Source organism: Pan paniscus, chromosome X (genome assembly GCF_029289425.2).
Source record: "Pan paniscus chromosome X, NHGRI_mPanPan1-v2.0_pri, whole genome shotgun sequence".
NCBI classification, from domain to species: Eukaryota; Metazoa; Chordata; class Mammalia; order Primates; family Hominidae; genus Pan; species Pan paniscus.
The window spans coordinates 117,940,952-117,959,777 of record NC_073272.2 but is presented as its reverse complement, the minus strand read 5'-3'; the positions used below and the strand labels follow the sequence as shown (position 1 = coordinate 117,959,777).

Below are 18,826 nucleotides of genomic sequence, written 5' to 3'. Positions count from 1 at the left end.
AAGTCCTAGATATTTACCTGAGGAAAGGATTTAAAAGTTAGATGATTATCATACTTTTTTCTTTTTTTTTTTTTTGAGACAGGGTCTCGCTCTGTGGCCCAGGCTGGAGTACAGTGGCATGATCACAGTTTACTGGAGACTCAACCTCCCAGGCTCAAACGATCCTCCCACCTCAGCCTCCTAAGTAGCTGAGATTACAGGTGTGTGCCACTATGCCCGGCTAATTTTTGTATTTTTTTATAGAGATGGGTTTCACCATGTTGATCAGGCTGGTCTCGAACTCCTGGGCTCAAGCAATCTGCCTGCCTGGGCCTCCCAAGGTGCTGGGATTACAGGCATGAGCCATTGCACCTGGCCTATTATACGTCTTAATGATAGTTAAGAACATATAGCCATATAGCCACCACTTATTGACTGTCTCCCTTCTACTCTTCCAACAGTGTGTTTTCTATATGGTAAGCAGAATGACACTTTAAAAACCAAAGTCACATCATGTCACACTTCTGTCCAAAGCTCCATATTCCTATCTCACTCGGAGTAAATTCAAACTCCTCGCCATGGCTTATGAAGCCTTACTCGACAAGCTCCCAGCAACCTCCCCAAGGTAATGTCCTATCACTCTGTGTCCCAGCCACACTGGGATTCTTGCTGTTCCCCAAACACACCAAGCCAAGCTCCTCGGGGCCTTCGTACTTGCTGTTCCCAGCTCTCCCCGAGAAATCCACATGGCTGGCACTCTCATTTCCTTTAGGTCTCTGTTCAAATGTGCCTTTACTAGAGAGATTTTCTCTGGCCACTTTAAAACAGGGACCCCTTGTAAATCCCTGCTCCCCTTCATTGTGCTGGTTTTCTTTATAACAGTTATTACCATATGAGATGACGTATATATTTATTAACTTATGTGTTTATTGTCTGTCTCAACAAGTAAGCTCTTTGACAATAGGGATATTATTTGTTTTCTCCACTTAAATTTCCAATGCTTAGAATGATGCCTGGCCCATAGGAAGCACTAAAGAAATAAGTGTGGCATGAACGATTACTATCCGGCAGATGCCCTACTCTTTTTCTTTTTTCTTTCTTTTTTTTTTTTTTTTTTTTAAAAAAAGAAAACAAACCAGAATCTCGCTGTCACCCAGGCTGGCACAATCTCAGCTCACTGCAACCTCCGCCTCCCAGGTTCAAGCGATTCTCCTGCCTCAGCCTCCTGAGTAGCTGGGATTACAGGCGTATGCCACCACGTCTGGCTGATTTTTGTATTCTTAGTAGAGATGGGGTTTCGCCATGATGGTCAGGCCGGTCTTGAACTCCTGAGCTCAAGCAATCTCCTGCCTCGGCCTCCCAAAGTGCTGGGATTATAGGCGTGAGGCACCATGCCCAGCTCCATCATCTCATTTAAGTCTCACAACCACCCTACAAGATGGGCACTATTGTTATCCTCACATGACAGATGAAGAAACAAAGGCTCAGAGAAGTAACTTGGTCATAGTCAGTTACAGAGCTAGTAAGTGACATGTGGGATACAAGCTCAGTTTATGATTCCAGAACCCATATATTTGATCTCATCTCATACTACCTCTCTGAAAGAAATGAACATTTTTGTTTCCTGAGTATATCATTAAGTAATAGCATATGTCCAAAGGTAAATCCTAAAGATGTTTCATTTAAAATAATACTTCCTCAGACTTGCTATAGCTATCTTACTAAAGGAACAATTAAAAGAAGAGAGCCACTGTCAGGCAAATTATGATATGCACTGTAGTCCTAGCACACAGGGAAAAAACCAAGTGTTAGGTCCACATGTATAGAGATACATGTGGTAAGATACAATATGCCAACATGCATAAAATATGTGTCTTTCATTAGCTAGCCCCTTTGTTAGTCTATCACCCATGGACACAAGAACAATTTCACATTTCATTCCAAGTCAAAGTGATTCCATTCCTCCTGGCCCTTTCCCCCACAGCATCCTCCACCTTTATTGGGCAGTCAGCAGGAAGAGAAAGGCCCTGAAAAATCAATTTATGGACCTGAAATAAACATTTTCATGAGAGTTTCAAAAATATGATGCTGCATTGTGGCTATTACATTTTCTTCCTAATGTCGCCACTCTGCTGTCTGCTTCTAAACAGCCACATGATGGAAAAATACATCATAGAAAGTATTCTCTTGAGGAAATACAGCCAAAAATATTTTAAACTGTCTGTTTGCTTTTTTTTTCCACACCAAAATGTGGCAACAGAAAGACATGAAAAACAAACCTTTTGCAGAAAGCTGCTGTTCATTTACCTTTAAATATTTAATGAGCTCCCCTGGAACTTCTTTCGAGCCTGACTGAATTAGCTGGCAATGATGGAAGAATTTGTGCACATGCAGATCCTGGAACACAGATGGAAACAGCCATATGAAATTTGATTCATTATCCTCAAATGCAAGCTCTCTACCTCTCCCTCCTCCTGTATCTTGCAGACCTATTTATCCGGTATTCTAATGCCCAGGCTCAGCAGCTCTTGACCACTATACAAAGCAGCAAAACCAGGTAAATCTGGCATGTACATAAGCACATGGGGTAGGCCACCATTTATGCCCAACTAGCTAAAGATTCATTTGATTCCGACTTTGACTAGTGTGTTCTATGAAGTTGGGCTGCTTCTCCATTTTAATGAAATAAGCAGGAATAAAGGTATGAACTGAAAAAGATACAGATAAATAAATAATAAAGATGTGAACTGATAAAGAAAAGATAGCAGCAGGAAGTTAGCAGAACAATAGTCTCAGGCATTCAGTACCCAAATTTACCATGGCACTTCACTGGCAAGGGAGTCCAACTGTCCTATGTGGAATCCATATACACTGATTCTGTAGACAGCATGGACTACATCAGGAACCAGAATAATGAAATGTGTGTTTTGACCTGATTCCCCTGATTACTACTCTGTGACCTTGGGTAAGTCACCTAACCTGCCTGAGCCTCAGTTTCCTCACCTATAAAATGGAAATGATGGCTTCCACATTCCTTTCAGAGTTCTGTGAGGCTCAAATCAGTTAATGAGAATTAAAAGATCATGTAATTTGAGAGGAATTATAATATTTGAGATAGAATGACTGTTTTTTTTTTTTTAAGAGACAGGGTCTTACTCTGTCTTCCAGGCAAGAGTGCAGTGGCGCAATCATAGTTCACTGTAGCTTTGAACTCCTGAGCTCAAGCAATCCTCCTGCCTTAGCCTCCCAAAGTACTGAGATTACGGGCATGAGCCACTGCACCTGGCCAGATGTTATTACTAATGAGAAAATCTTGCAGGTCACATATTCTCTAAGGCTGTAGGAATCAAATGTGGTCTATTTTAATCAAACAAACTCAAGTATAAAAATTGACAAAATTCAAATGATGCAACTTACTTGAGTGTAAATGGTAGATTCTAAGTGGCTTTTAATTTTCAACAAAGGCTTTGCACCATCTACCCATTTAATATCCACGTTACATTGCTGTGAACAGAAAATTGAGATTCTATAACATAATAATGGATAGATGAATAACATATAATACCTTTATGCATTTAAACATTTTTTTCAGAAATGAATGTATTAATTTCATACCAAGAGATTATTGGAGAAAATACCCTGCCTTTAGAATAAATGTATCATAAATCATTTTACATTTCCAATCCTTTGCAGACTATTTTTATAAATTATGATAAAATGAATTACTTAAATAATTTTTTAAAATTATGCACAAAATCTGAGCCCCACTAAAAAAATTATTAAAATCAACAGACATAAAATTACTTTGTCAAACTGCTATAAATTCTAAACATGCACATTCCATGTTTATCTTTGTTGTGGACCCGCACCGGCCCTCAGACCCTACTTTGAGTAACATTGTACTAAACAATCGAGACCAACAGAATTCTATTTTTTGCACATTTAATCATGATTACTTCAACAAATGCAGTATTTTCCTACCCTTCTTGATTCTGCATCATTCAGATTCAAGTAGCCTGGGGGAAGATTGGCGGAAACTGGCAGCTGCTGCTCAAATGTGATGATTCTACCATCTTTCAGCAAAGGTACCCAGGCAAACCCAACTGCCAAGATAATAACAAACCGTGAGAAATGAAATATCAAATGCAATCAGCTACACAAATGGCTGACTGCTAGGGGGCAGGGCAGGGTGGTGATGTCTCCAGGGATCTGTATGTGGGAGTTCAGGTGCTGGGCAACTGAGTACTGGGGAAGGAACAATGGGTTTGGATCGACTCTGAATCCCAGCCTGGCCACTAACAAGTTATGTACTCTATTTCTTTGACCATAAAAATGGGAACAGCAACATGGCCTTTCCATCTACAAGAATTATTGAGAAACCTAGAGTGAGATTATATGAAAACATTTTAAACCTTTAAAAGCGCATCGATTCCATTATCTTTATGCTTTGGGAAATATTTTTGGTAGATTTATTTTCAAAAGGCTCAGATAGTTCTCATCCATTCTTACACTAAGAGTGCAGAGTCTCACGGCTGAGACTATTTCAGATAACAATCACACGTTCCAAAATTTCTTATGGCAACCCTAGGGTAAGGAACTATGGAAAATTAAGGTCACAAAGTCACGGCTACACTCCATATTTATACAAGGCAGTAGGCATAAATCATTTAGTTAGGCAGACTTGTCCTGATTACAGAAGGAAGAGGTGTAGGTGTAGGTAGGAGAATGCAGGCAGGAAATAGTGTTTATGACTTGAATCCATCAAGAGATTTTCCCCAATCTCTACATTTCTTAACAGTTCTCCCCAAAAGAGCCTTTTGGCTTTCAATTAGAAAACTCATCATGTTCTAGCTAAAAAAGCCAGAGCCATCTGTGTTACTCAAGTTGAGTGGTGTCAGTATTTCCATTATAGAAATTACTCTGGGATTCAAGTGTTTATAACTCAGCTGTAAAAAAGCTTGCTCTGGACTGAGTTTTGGCATATGAGAGAGGGTATTGGCTGGAGAACATTTTTTAAAGCTACTGCTTTCTGATTCTTTAAAATTATTTGTGACTCTGTGTGTGAGTGTGTGTGTGATACTGTGAACACAGAAGTCAACACAAATCTGGTTAGAATGTTTTCATTTATGTGTTTAATTTGGCAAATGCTTTAATTCTTAAAAGGAGACTAAAACATTGCTTCTCTAAGTAGACTAAATGGCTTTCTCAGACTCCGAAATGTGCCTGACGGGCATCTTTACTAGTTCAACTACAGAAATGCTTTACCCAGACCTTTTCTTTTATAAAAAGCAGAGGAAAGTAACATGAGCAGAAGAACCATTAGAAATGACTCTGTCAAAGTAGTTAAACTAAAAATTTGACAAATGAGAAAAGATTTCCAGCCCAGAAAATAGGAAAATGAAAGGAAAATCTATTTCTTGTTCTTAAGCAACATTTTTAAATAGAAATTTTTATTGAGACCTCATTCAGATATACCATACAATTCATCTATTTAAAGTGTACATATAGTGGTCTTTAGTATATTTGCAAAGTTGTATCTCCAAGACCACCACTTAATTCCAGAACTTTTCATCACCCCCAAAATAAATCCCATAGCCCTTAGAAGTCACTCCCTATTTCCCTCTCCTCCCAGCCCCTGGCAACCGATAGTCTACTTTCTGTCTCTGTGGGATTGCTTAGGCAACATTTTTGTACTGTAAATGAATCAGAGCACGACCAAGCGTTTCCCCTATTCAAAACTCATAGAGAGCACTTGGAAGCTATAAAGGTACAATGTCAAGCACACCATCTGGCTCAAAGGTGGGAAGCCACTTAAAGAATGCACAGTTCAAAGTGATGAGTGGCACACGGAATAACTGTTTCATGCTCCACTGAGCATCTTGTCCACTTCTGTCTAGGATTTGGATAATGAATCAGTAATTTAGCTTTCAGGATGTACACATGGTCATGGGTTCTCATCGTTCTGCCAGTTTTCTTCTCAATCCTCAAAGCCCCTACCCTGAACTAACTGCAATTTCTATGGGGATAAAGAACATATCCATACTACCCGCAAAGGGAACTCCCTCATATTCAGTCCTGCTGCCTGCTGGGTATCACTCCAATGTCTCACTAGCACCTAAAACTCAACTGATGTCCCAAACCTGCCATCCCTACCCACAGTTTTGCTATTGGCAATACCTTCTTTCCAATCACCCAGTTTTGAAACTTCATTGCTAACTAAATCATCTCTCTAATAGCCAATCACTTTCCAGGTCCAATATGTTCTTCTTCTGCACTTCCCTTTCTCTCTGCCCCCGCTGCTACTGCCATAGTGTGGCCTCTTCCTTTCCTGGACTTTTGAAATAACCCTCTAACTGGTGTTCCTTTCTTCCTCTTCCTGCTTCTACTTGCCTTGCCCATTATACTGCTGCCTGGTTGGTTTTCTTGAAAAACTGCTCTAATGTTTAAAACCCTTCAATAGTTCTACTGTGGTGATAGAATAAAATAAAATCTATAGCCTGGTATTCAAGGCTTTCCAAAATCTGACGCCTCCTGTTCAACCTGACATCCTATGATCCCCCTCCTAGCACCCTGTGCTCCAGGCTTAGTGAACTACTTGTGGTTTCCTGTCCATGCCTCTTGATACTCTGCCTCTGTACAAGCTGTTCCTTCACCCCATAATCCCCTACATTCCTGCCATTGTTGCATTATCAAACCCCACCCAACCCTTTAAGGCCTCACTCAAACACCATCTCCTAGAAGCCTTCTCTGATTCTCAGCCACTCGTCTCTCCACCAGCTGAATAACTCGCTCTTCTGAGTTCACGTAGCACTACTTTCTTAAACACCACTTTCTATCTTGTATTATAATTGTTTACGCAGGACTCATTTCTCTTACTAGATCATATCCTCACTGAAGATGAGATCTGTGTTTGATTCTCCACTGTATTCTCCAAAGTGCCTACTACAATATCTTGTACATAATACAGTTTGAGTATCCCTTATCTGAAATTTTTAGGAACAGAAGTGTTTCAAATTTCTGATTTTTTCAGATTTTTTCAGAATATTTGCATAATACCAGTTGATATCTCAAATCCAAAAATCCAAAATATGAAATGTTCCAATAAGCATTCCTTTGAAGATCTTGTCAGTGCTCAAAAAGTTTCCAATTTTGGAGCATTTTGGACTTGGGGATTTGGGATGCTCAACCTGTATGCAGAAATATTTGCTGAATGAATGAATGAGTGAATAATACAGACTAGCTGGGATCTGAATCTTAGGACATGCTGATGTTCATAAAGTGCTTGTGATACAAGCTGTGTTCACAAGGCCTTCTATTTCTGCTAAGGGTGCTACCCATTGGTTTACGTAAAGCCTTGCTGAATGGGCCCATGACGAGAGCTTCACTGCTGAAGCTTATTCAAGTTTGTTAAATCAGTTATCTTCTCATTAGAACTAGTCAGCCCCCAACCTCCCTCTGGCTCACAGATGTCCCTGGCTCTGGGCTCACTTCCCTCTTCCTCAGTGAGCAGAACTGGAAAATTCTGGTTGCTGGGCAATTCTACATAAAAGAAATAACAAAAATACTGTATCGCAATATGTGTTTCTTTTTGAGAATAGCAATATTACTTTATGTTGCTTATAGTAGTCTAAGCACATTGGCAAGCATATGGACAATGATATTTGGTAGAAATACTAAAATGAACATATTATATGCATTTTACCAATGAACTTTTAAAATCAGAAATGTGCTTGATATGGTTTGGCTGTGTCCCAACCCAAATCTCAATGTGAATTGTATCTCCCAGAATTCCCAGGTGTTGTAGGAGGGACCCAGGGGGAGGTAATTGAATCATGGGGGCCGCTCTTTCCTGTGCTATTCTTGTGATAATGAATAAGTCTCACGATATCTGGTGGGTTTATCAGGGGTTTCTGCTTTTGCTTCTTCCTCATTTTTCTCTTGCCGCTGCCAAGAAGTGCCTTTCACCTCTTGCTATGATTCTGAGGCCTCCTCAGCCATGTGGAAGTGTAAGGTTCAATTAAACTTCTTTTTCTTCCCAGTCTCTGGTACGTCTTTATCAGCAGCATGAAAATGAACTAATACAGTGGTTTTTGGTCAAGGGGAGAAGTGGTCTATAGCTTGGTGAAAAGAGGTTATACCCTGGACAGTTCCATTTCAAATAACTGTAGAGAGAGACATTTAAAGAGAACACGTACCTGGAGTTTCAACTGTGTCTTGCTTTTTGGTTGTTCCCTTTGTGTTAATTTCACAACTTACATGATAAAAAGTGAAAAGCAAATGATGTTTTTGATGTAGGTGAATGGGAAGCTCAATTTTAATCTGAAATGAAAGCAAAATTACACATGGAACTTCGTTTTCTCAAGCTGAAACTGTCAGACATATTAGTTCAGTTTCATCATACTGCTCCAAAAATACTTCCTAAAGGACTGGCCAAGTGGCCAAATAGTAGGTATCATTTAAATATATTCCAAATGCTTTTCTGGTCAGTTTCAATTTGACAGCAATATTCTGAGTTGTGAGAGTTGATTTATTACTTTTGCTGGAGAGTACAATGGATTCTCCTGGATTCAATTTTGCAGCAGAATTTTCTAAAACACTAAGTCAAAACTACATCATCACAGCCCAGGGATACTATGCAACTCAATCTGCATCAATGAATGCAACCCATTTAAAATGTACACTGAATCTGAAAAACAAATTTTTTTCTAAGTTGTTGCTCTCTTTTGCATGAAAAAATTAAGCCATTACAAATAAATATGCAAAAAGTAACTATGGTCTTATGGTATCCACAAATTATAGTTTATAGAAATTTCTCTAGAAGAAAAACACAACTTTGCTCTTAAAGATGAAAATTATCAGCCATGACATACAAACTTAGTTAAAAATTAATGGTTGTAATAAAGTATCACAAGTAATTTTCTAATCAGATCCCAACCGAATGTTTGTAATGCCTCCTGGAAGTATGTAAGAGACAAATTAGAGATTTAAATGATGTGATGCACATGCATGTACCCACAAAGGTACACGTGCAAATATTCTCTCTGTCTCTCTCAGTCAATATACAGTGAATGATTGAAAGCATGTTCATTGACACTTCTCAAAAGAAGACATTTATGCAGCCCAAAAACACATGAAAAAATGCTCATCATCACTGGCCATCAGAGAAATGCAAATCAAAACCACAATGAGATACCATCTCACACCAGTTAGAATGGCAATCATTAAAAAGTCAGGAAACAACAGGTGCTGGAGAGGATGTGGAGAAATAGGAACACTTTTACACTGTTGGTGGGACTGTAAACTAGTTCAACCATTGTGGAAGTCAGTGTGGCGATTCCTCAGGGATCTAGAACTAGAAATACCATTTGACCCAGCCATCCCATTACTGGGTATATACCCAAAGGACTATAAAACATGCTGCTATAAAGACACATGCACATGTATGTTTATTGCAGCACTATTCACAATAGCAAAGACTTGGAACCAACCCAAATGTCCAACAATGATAGACTGGATTAAGAAAATGTGGCACATATACACCATGGAATACTATGCAGCCATAAAAAATGATGAGCTCATGTCCTTTGCAGGGACATGGATGAAGCTGGAAACCATCATTCTCAGCAAATTATCGCAAGGACAAAAAACCAAACACCGCATGTTCTCACTCATAGGTGGCAATTGAACAATGAGAACACATGGACACAGGAAGGGGAACATCACACACTGGGGCCTGTTGTGGGGTGGGGGGAGGGGGGAGGGACAGCATTAGGAGATATACCTAATGCTAAATGACGAGTTAATGGGTGCAGCACACCAACATGGCACATGTATACATATGTAACAAACCTGCATGTTGTGCACATGTATCCTAAAACTTAAAGTATAATAATAATAATAAAAAAGAAAAGAATGATTAGGGAGGAAAAAAGGGGAATATTAAAAAATCAGAGCTATAAAAAAAAAAGAAAAGCATGTTCATTTTAGGTATCCTAAAAATAATGTGGGTTACTTACTACATGATCAAGTTTTTTGCAGTGACTGATGTTGGTTACAGAGATACACATATTAAACAACTTGGTGATGGACATCTGGTCCAATTATCATTCATACAAAGCATGGTTTTGATGTTATAACTAATGTCCGTTTTAGGTCTATTTCACTACAGAACATGCCTATTCACAGCATCCAGACCATCTGGGTATGTAATGCTCTGCTGCACATAAATATGGGCATACTCCCTCCCTGGGTGGCAAAAATACTATTCCCCTCCCCATCCCCCATGAAACTAGGGACATTGGATTGAGAAGGAAATGAGCAAGGCCTAAAAGGCTGGGATATAAGGCTTCCATACAACAGCAGGTGGACATGGCAAAATCACCACAGCGGGGGGGATGGTTTCAGACCAAGCCAAGAATGGAGACATGTGGACTGAGAAGCAGGGACAGCAGAACGTCTGGGCTGGGATGCCCATCCAGGTTCCATAGAGACATATAGGAATCAAAAGGAGACTACAGATTTGGATATGCTGGATACATACAGACCAGAAGTGGCTGTGACAGAGATGCTAAGAGACATGCTGGGAAGCACACAGAGATGTAGAGGTGGAGAAGTAGGAAGAAGGAAAGAGGGGCAGAGACAGGGTTTCAAAGGCAGAGACACAATTTGAGAGGCTGAGTCAGGAGGAACCACAGAGGCTCAGAGACCCAACCATACCCCTTTATGTGCTTTGCACCCAAGCATGCAGGCCAGCCAGTGGGATTCTGGTGGCCCAGCTGTATCACTGTCTTTCCTAGTATTTCAGTTACAGAGAGGCTGCACCCTACTGTGTACAACCATAAGGGGAAAGAGCTAGAAAGGCATTCTGAAAATCTCTTCTGAATTTCTCATTTTAAAGCTGAGGAAATGGAGACTCTGGAGGGGGAAGTGACTTGATGTTACAGAGCCAGCACTGTCAAAGCTAGGAGGGCTAGAACCCTAGCTCTACTCTCATGTTTGTTTCCTGCATTGTTATCTCAAGTCGAAGAGCCCCTTAAATTGGGGGGTAAATCTTCTACTACCATCAAAAGGCACCAAGCAGGCCAGTAGCACTCTGTTTTGTTGTAATATTTTCTGTTTTCATGGAACAAAACACTCAGGGATTGAAAGTGCTGGTAAAATGATGAAAATGATTCAAAGAGAAAAAGAATTCCAACCACTGTGTTTTAGAAATGTCAGGATAATATATTTTTACCTCATCATAGAACTCTGGATTTTGGTTGTGATGCGAGACAACAGCATAAGCATTTGTGGTAAAAACAGACCCTGCAGGTTTTCCATAAATACACTGCAAAAGAAAGAAACAGAGTCACCGCTCTAAATGCAGGTCTGTAAATGTGATGCCATGGAACCACATATAGTTAGAGGCATCTGTGAGTATAGGGCCATGGCCAAGCCCACCTGGCAGTCACCGTGAGCCTGTAAATTCCCAATCATTTACACAGTCACTCCAGACACCAAATCAGACACCATGTAACTTGGCTGTATGGATGCTTCTGAATTTCCAGCCATCAAAGAAACACGATCTCAAACTAGTTGACAGTAAGGAGCTGAACAGGCCTACTCATTTGGAAGGGAAATACTTGTCTCAAACCAGGCCTGTAAAGCTTACTTCTCTTATGCTACTTGCATTTCTTAATATGAGAGGCTCCCCCTCAACCAGTCGGCAACATTTGTTAAACGCTCTTTGTGCAGTGGGCAAGGTGAAGCGTGTTTAAAAAGCTCCAGCAGACACATTCCTGGCCTAAAGGAATTAAAAAATTGAATGTGTATTAAGCTACAGACAAGCTTGCTGTTCTCTCACATTTTTAAATGTGGCACTTTATGAGCCACATTTTAAAATATCACTGGCTTTCTGTTATACCAATAAAATAAATGTAAGGCTTTCTATGGTTCCAAAGAAAGATCCAATTTCATTTCTAGTGGGATTTTTTCACTTCTATAGGCCTAATAGGCTCAAGGATGAATATGGAGTCAGCATGCCAACGTACTAATTGCCTCACTCTGTTACTTTAGAGTGAGCAATCCAGGCCAGCTAAGAAATGAAATTGAAACTCCATTTAAGTGAATATCCAACTCTTCTTAAATATGGTTATGAAGGCAATTTGCAAGAACTGCTGAGAAGTAACCTAAGAGTCATTGGGTCTACAAAAGGATATTGCATGGAGGAAATAGAGCAGTTGTTCTCATCTCCACTGAACAGAGAACCAGAGAAAACATACAGAATTTGAGCCAGCAAATCCTTAATTTAAGTTTCTCTGTATACATAAAAAAAAAAAAAATCTCTTTTCAAAGGTAGGGGCTATTATTCAATTACTTAGTCAGGGGCATTCCAGCCTGTTTCCCTAGGTGGTTTGAGTGTAAGACCCAGCATCCATCTGTCTGATTTAGGCTGATGCAAGAGAAATGGGGAGCCAAATAAACACTTCTTGCTGGCTAGATGTTCTGACTTCTCTTTCAGGTCCCTGATTGATGGGTTACAGTTATAAAGAGTAAAAATATAAAGGCACTGTGGTGTGACAGGTATTTAAGGATTGCTGTATCAGATAAGACTGAGATTCTGCTTTTCATAGACCACAATCCAAGACTGGAGGCACCATTTGGCCGGTCACGGAGTAGAAGTCATATCTCAGATCAAAGCAGTCATGCTGTGCTTCTGTCAGCTCAAAGCCTGTTCAGGTTTCAAGGAGAAAGGAGTTTATAGTCCCTTGATGGTACCATTATAAACTATCAGGTCATAAGAAAACGACCTTGCAATTGGGCATTGAAGCAATTGCAAAATCAAAAAGGAGCAAAAGCCAAAACCTGGCATTTTTAAAGCTATATATGCTACTACTGCATTAATATTTAAACTAAGCCTTATAGTTAATATGTAAGAGTAGAAAAGAAAGTATTACATTTGTCACTTTAGAACATTTTCTTTTTGATGTTGATACAAATTAAACCTAGAGCATAAGACTGCTGAGTACCAAAATCTCCATCTCTACTAAAAACATATGCCTATCAATATCATAAACAAACCTTTAGGGCACTAGCGTCACTTTCATCTGAATCCCGGAATTCCACACAGACTGCAATGTTCCTTGCCTAAAATGATTAATCAGTCAAAATGAGTCACACAATTAGCAGATTATAAATAACATTTTATACTCCAAAAATGTATAGTTTACATGGTTACCTTGGCAAATGTTTTCTGGCTATCGTATTTTAATTGCAAGGGATATACATACAGATGGTTTTTGTAAATAGTAAATGGATAACAATATTTTGTCATTTCTGGAACAAACTCTTCAACCTCCACAGTAATATTTTGGCAATTCTTTTCAAAAGGCTTCAAGGGCACATATGAAGAAGTAATACAATCTATAGCAGGGAAAAAAACAGGCAAAGATCATTCAGTTTAATAATCATTAACACATTCCTGCATGTATAAAAAATATACATGAATTGTATTCTCAAAGAGCGATTTAAAAAACATAATTCTTAGTAATTGACCAAAAAAATCACATGACAACTTTAAGAACCCAAAAAGACAAGACTGAGTAGTCTGATGCTGATTTTAGTGGAACCCTTCATACCAGACGTGGAGTGCTATTTCGTTCTCAATGTCGAGTGATTTGCCAAATATAACACATCATAATTTTGACAAATTTAAACTCTGCAAAGAAATCCATTTCATTTTCCCTCCTGTGGCAGCAATTTAGCTTTCACTGCAAATTTTTATTGGTATCAGGGAAATAACGGTAAATTTATGCTTCCAATTAGTTCATGGCAAGTCACTTTTTAAAAGCTAACTTGGTACAGGTGCAAATTTTCACCTAAGAAATAATGGAGGCCTTTTGATCTTACGATGTGTTACCAATGATAAACTCAATACCCCGACCGTGAAAAAATACTAAGCCTCAGAGAAGTTTAGCAGCATATGTTATTGAAATCGTCACTGTAGTAAAGGTTATTCATATACTTAAGGGGCTCTAAGACTGCTGGTCCTTGCTGCAGAGCAGTAATGATGAAGGAAGACCCAGGGAGAGTTGGACCTGAGGATGCTGTATTTTTTGTTGGATTTGCTTTTCTGATTATTACAGTGATACATGCCTATAACAGAGCATCTGGAGGTAGACAGTGAAGGTAGACAAGGACAGTTGCTCATTCCGCCACCCAGAGATAACTACTGTTGAGACTTTGGCATATCTTCTTTTAGTCTTCTATGCATATTGTATATAGTGATATGAAAATCCTACTCTATGTATAGAACTTTATCCTGATTTTTCGACATTTATCTGGTGTCTCATTCCATGAACTCTGTAAACATTGCTGTTAATGGCTGCAATAAAGTTTCATGGTATCAGTGTAGCATCATTATCTTAACCACACTGACAGTGTTGGATTCTGATTGTTTCCAATTTTCCTCCAATATAAATAACACTGCAAAGAACATCTTTATGGATCCATTTCTGCCTAGATTTCAAATTGCTTCTTTAGGAAAAAATAATCCATTGTACTCTTAGATGTTTTAAAATATAAAGTGGATGCCACACCTCCATTTACTATTCTTTATTGACTTCTCACTGCATTTAGAATAAAATTCAATTTTTTTAAGGCATTACCACAATCAACACAATTCCTTACATGACCTGATGCTTCCTATTTTATCTCCTATCTCCACTGTTCCCATCACATACTACACTAGAGCTATACTGGATTCCCTTCTGTTCATGCAAACCCAGCTTGGTCTCACCTCAAGGTCTTTACATATATATGTGATGGTCTTTACAACGTATGTGATGCCCTCAGTCTGAAAATGTTCAGTCCCAATCACCACATGCTGGCTCTCTTTCTCCCTCTTCAGTTCCTGAGCTTAAGACAGGTGTTCCCTGGCTACCCTTTTTACAGCTGCCCTTGTGATATGGTTAGGCTTTGTGTCTCCACCCAAATCTCACCATGAATTGTAATCCCCAGGTGTTGAGGGAGAGACCTGGTGGGAGGTGAATGTATCATGGGGCAGTTTCCCCCATGCTGTTCTTGTGATAGTGAGTGAGTTCTCATGAGATCTGATGGTTTTATGTGTTTGGAAGTTCCTCTTTCATTCACTATTTATCTCGCCTGCCACCACAAAAGACGTGCCTGCTTCCCCTTCTGCCACGATTTTAAGTTTCCTGAGGCCTCCCCAGCCATACAGAACTGTGAGTCAATTAAACCTCTCTCCTTTATAAATTACCCAGTCTTGGGTAGTATCTTTATAGCCGTGTGAAAAACGGACTAATACAACTCGTTTGCTTGCATACTATCTGTCACTCCTTCTAGACTTTAAACTCCCTACGTTTAAAGCACCTCGTTGGTAGTCAATAAACGTTTACTCAATAGATAGTTATTCAGTGAATGAATGCATATACTCTCAAAATTGGAATGCCCTACTTATGAACATCTATGGATATCTATTACCAAACTGTACTCCTACTCATGATAGGTGATACCACCTGGCCAAAACCTAGCCAGCATTAGGTAGCTTCACTTTAAACATTTTAATAGATTTGATGGATGAGCAAAAGCATATTGTTTAATTTGCCTTACTGGCATTATTACTAAGATTGAATATTTTTCACATATTTACTAGCTACTTCATTTTATCTCTTGCAAATTGTGTTTTGTGTCTTCTATTTTTCTCCTGGGATCTTGGATTCTTGTCCTTAGACAAGAAAAGAAATCCTTCTCCTTTTTCATCTCTTAGTTGATGACAGAAGTAAAAGTTACCAAAGGCAAAAGGCAACAGAACAGTTGTGACTGGGACACACTCACAACTTCGTATATATGAAACAGCATCTGATAAAATCAACTCAATTCACTTCCTAATCTGTAACTATTCATCGTGCATACTGGGTTGAAAAGCATCCACACCCCCACTCAAAATTCATGTCCACCCGGAACCTCAGAATGTGACTTTATTTAGAAATGGGATATTTGTAGATGCAATTAGTTAAGATGAGGTCATACTAGATTAGATGGGCCTTAAATCCAATGACTGGTGTCCTTATAAGAAGGTCATGTGATGACAGAGGAGAAGTTGGAGTGATGCAGCCACAAGCCAACTGATGCCAAGGTTAGCTGGGAGCTACTGGAAGGCAGGAAGAGGCAAGGAATGGCTCTTCCCTAGAGCATTCAGAGAGAGCATGGCCCTGCAAACACCTTAATTTTGGACTTCTAGCCTCTGGAACTGTGAGAGAATAAATGTTTGTTGTCTTAAGCCACCCAATTTGTAACAGTACTTTGTGTTATGGCAACCCTGGGAAACTAATATGCCACGTAAACCTCAAGAAAAATATCGAAAGGATAACAACCTGACATTCAAACATTATGCTTAAGGTTTATTTGCAATATGTTCTTACTTGATAAATCCACAGGAACACATTCTACTGTGATGTTTAGCTGCCCAGGAATAATCTGCAGTTTGGTCTTTTCTGGCCTGGGTATAAAATAATAATATTTTAGAGTTAAAATTATGATTACTGAATGCACTGGTTACCCTCTATCCAAACTTACAATTTTAATCATTCTGTTTTTCCCATATATGACTCACATTCATCATTTTAAAAAACTGAGGATTCATCTATTATATTTACTTATTGCAGAAACACCAAACACTTACTTCTTATATTCTGAGAGCAACTTGAGAATGTCTTCACTTGAAAGCTTGCTACTGTCTTGTTTATACAGAGGAGAAAATCTCCCATCCAGATCGAGAGAGCCTTGAGTATCTTTGAAAATGGGTCTAAAACAGCAACAGAAGCATTTTTTTAAAAAAAATATTCCATGTTGATAAATTAAGATAAAATTAGCAATGGTCGGGATGTAAAATGGTGAAACCACTTTGGAAACAGTTTGGCGGTTTCTCATTAAGTTAATCACCCATCACTCTACAATCCTGCAATTCCACTCCCAGGCATATTTCCACATGGTACATGAATGTTCTTAATTTGCGCAGCAGCAATTTAACAAAAATTTATATAAATAAATGTTCACAGCCAATTTATTTGCTATAGCTCCAAACTAGTAATAACCCAGATATTTATGAAAAAGTGAATGGGTAAGCAAACTGCTGTATATTCACGCAATGGGATACTGCTCAAAATGAACTACATATTCACACAACAATATGGACGAATCTCAAGAACACTGAGTACAAGAAAGCAAACATCAGAGGACATACTGCATGATTCCATTTATATGAAGGTGCAAAAGAGATTAAAAGTCATCTGCAATGAAAATTAGATCAGTGGTTGCCTGGGACAGGGATAAGATGGCTGAATGGACAAGGGACATGAGGAAACTTTCTGGGGTAATAGATATGTTCCATATCTGGTTGGGGTGGTGGTTACGTGACTGTATACATTCATGAAAATTCATGAAGCTAGACATTTAAAATATGTACATTTTATCAAAGGTGAAGTATATTTCCATAAAGTTCATAAAAAGCATAAGGATAAATTTATATGGGGAGATTACAATGTAGAGTCGGTTCTCTGTATCCACAGGCTCCGCATCCGTGGATTCAAAAAACCATGGATAAAAAATATTTGGAAAAAAGAACTGTGTCTGTACTGAACACAAATAGATTTTTCTTGTCATTATTCACTAAAGAGTACAGTATAACAACTATTTATATAGCATTTACATTGCATTAGGTATTATAAGTAATCTACAGATGACTTAAAGTACATGGGAGGATGTGAATAGGTTACATGCAAATACTACGTAATTTTATATCAGACACTTCAGCATTTGCAGATCTTGGTATCTGTGGGAGATCCTGGAACCAATGCCCCACGGATACTGAGGGATGACTATATATGTATAGTTTCCCATATGAACTTGAATTATTCCCTTCCCCTCCTCTTCTCCCATTTTTAAGCAACTATTCTGCTGCTAAAATGGAAAACAATATACACGCACCCAACACACTGGAAGCAGCTATAGCCTGAAACATATTTCCCCCCTAGCATACCTCTGAAGATGTGGTAATAGGCATTAATTAACTCCATTGTTCCTACTTCATATATATATATGTGTGTATATATAAAGTGTATATATACACTTTAAGTTCTGGAATACATGTGCAGAATGTGCAGGTTTGTTACACAGGTATACATGTGCCATGGTGGTTTGCTGTACCCATCAACCCATCATCTACATTAGGTATTTCTCCTAATGTTATCCCTCCCCTAGCCCCCCAACCCACCGAAAGGCTCTGGTGTGTGATGTTCCCTTCCCCATGTCCATGTATTCTCATTGTTCAACTCCCACCTATGAGTGAGAACATGCGGCGTTTGGTTTTCTGTTTTTGTGTTAGTTTGTTGAGAATGAAGGTTCCTAGCTTCATCCATGTCCCTGCAAAGGACATGAACTCATCCTTTTTTATGGCTGCATAGTATTCCATGGTGTATATGTGCCACATTTTCTTTATCCAGTCATCATTGACAGGCATTTGGGTTGGTCCCAAGTCTTTGCTACTATGAACAGTGCCACAATAAACATACATGTGCATGTGTCTTTATAGTAGAATGATTTATAATCCTTTGGGTATATACCCAGTAATGGGATTGCTGGGTCAAATGGTGTTTCTGGTTCTAGATCCTTGAGGATCGTGACACTGTCTTCCACAATGGTCGAACTAATTTACACTCCCACCAACAGTGTAAAAGCGTTCTTATTTCTCCACATCCTCTCCAGCATCTGTTGTTTCCTGACTTTTTAATGACCGCCATTCTAACTAGCATGAGATGGTATCTCGTTGCGGTTTTGATTTGCATTTCTC

At 39.0% G+C, this 18,826-nt stretch overlaps 1 protein-coding gene across 4 annotated transcripts in view; it reads right to left on the bottom strand.

The window, feature by feature from the left end:
• Window positions 1-18,826, bottom strand: part of DOCK11 (dedicator of cytokinesis 11) — a 191,256-nt gene that overhangs the window by 85,225 nt on the left and 87,205 nt on the right. For all 4 annotated transcript variants that reach the window (XM_034949440.3, XM_034949442.3, XM_034949441.4 and 1 more), the window contains exons 15-23: window positions 16,661-16,783; window positions 16,401-16,477; window positions 13,196-13,380; window positions 13,039-13,104; window positions 11,213-11,305; window positions 8,175-8,298; window positions 3,961-4,082; window positions 3,397-3,483; window positions 2,287-2,376 (exon numbers count right to left, since the gene is read on the bottom strand). In XM_034949440.3, the coding sequence (XP_034805331.1) occupies window positions 2,287-2,376; window positions 3,397-3,483; window positions 3,961-4,082; window positions 8,175-8,298; window positions 11,213-11,305; window positions 13,039-13,104; window positions 13,196-13,380; window positions 16,401-16,477; window positions 16,661-16,783 (967 nt within the window). The remainder of the gene's footprint in view (window positions 1-2,286; window positions 2,377-3,396; window positions 3,484-3,960; window positions 4,083-8,174; window positions 8,299-11,212; window positions 11,306-13,038; window positions 13,105-13,195; window positions 13,381-16,400; window positions 16,478-16,660; window positions 16,784-18,826) is intronic.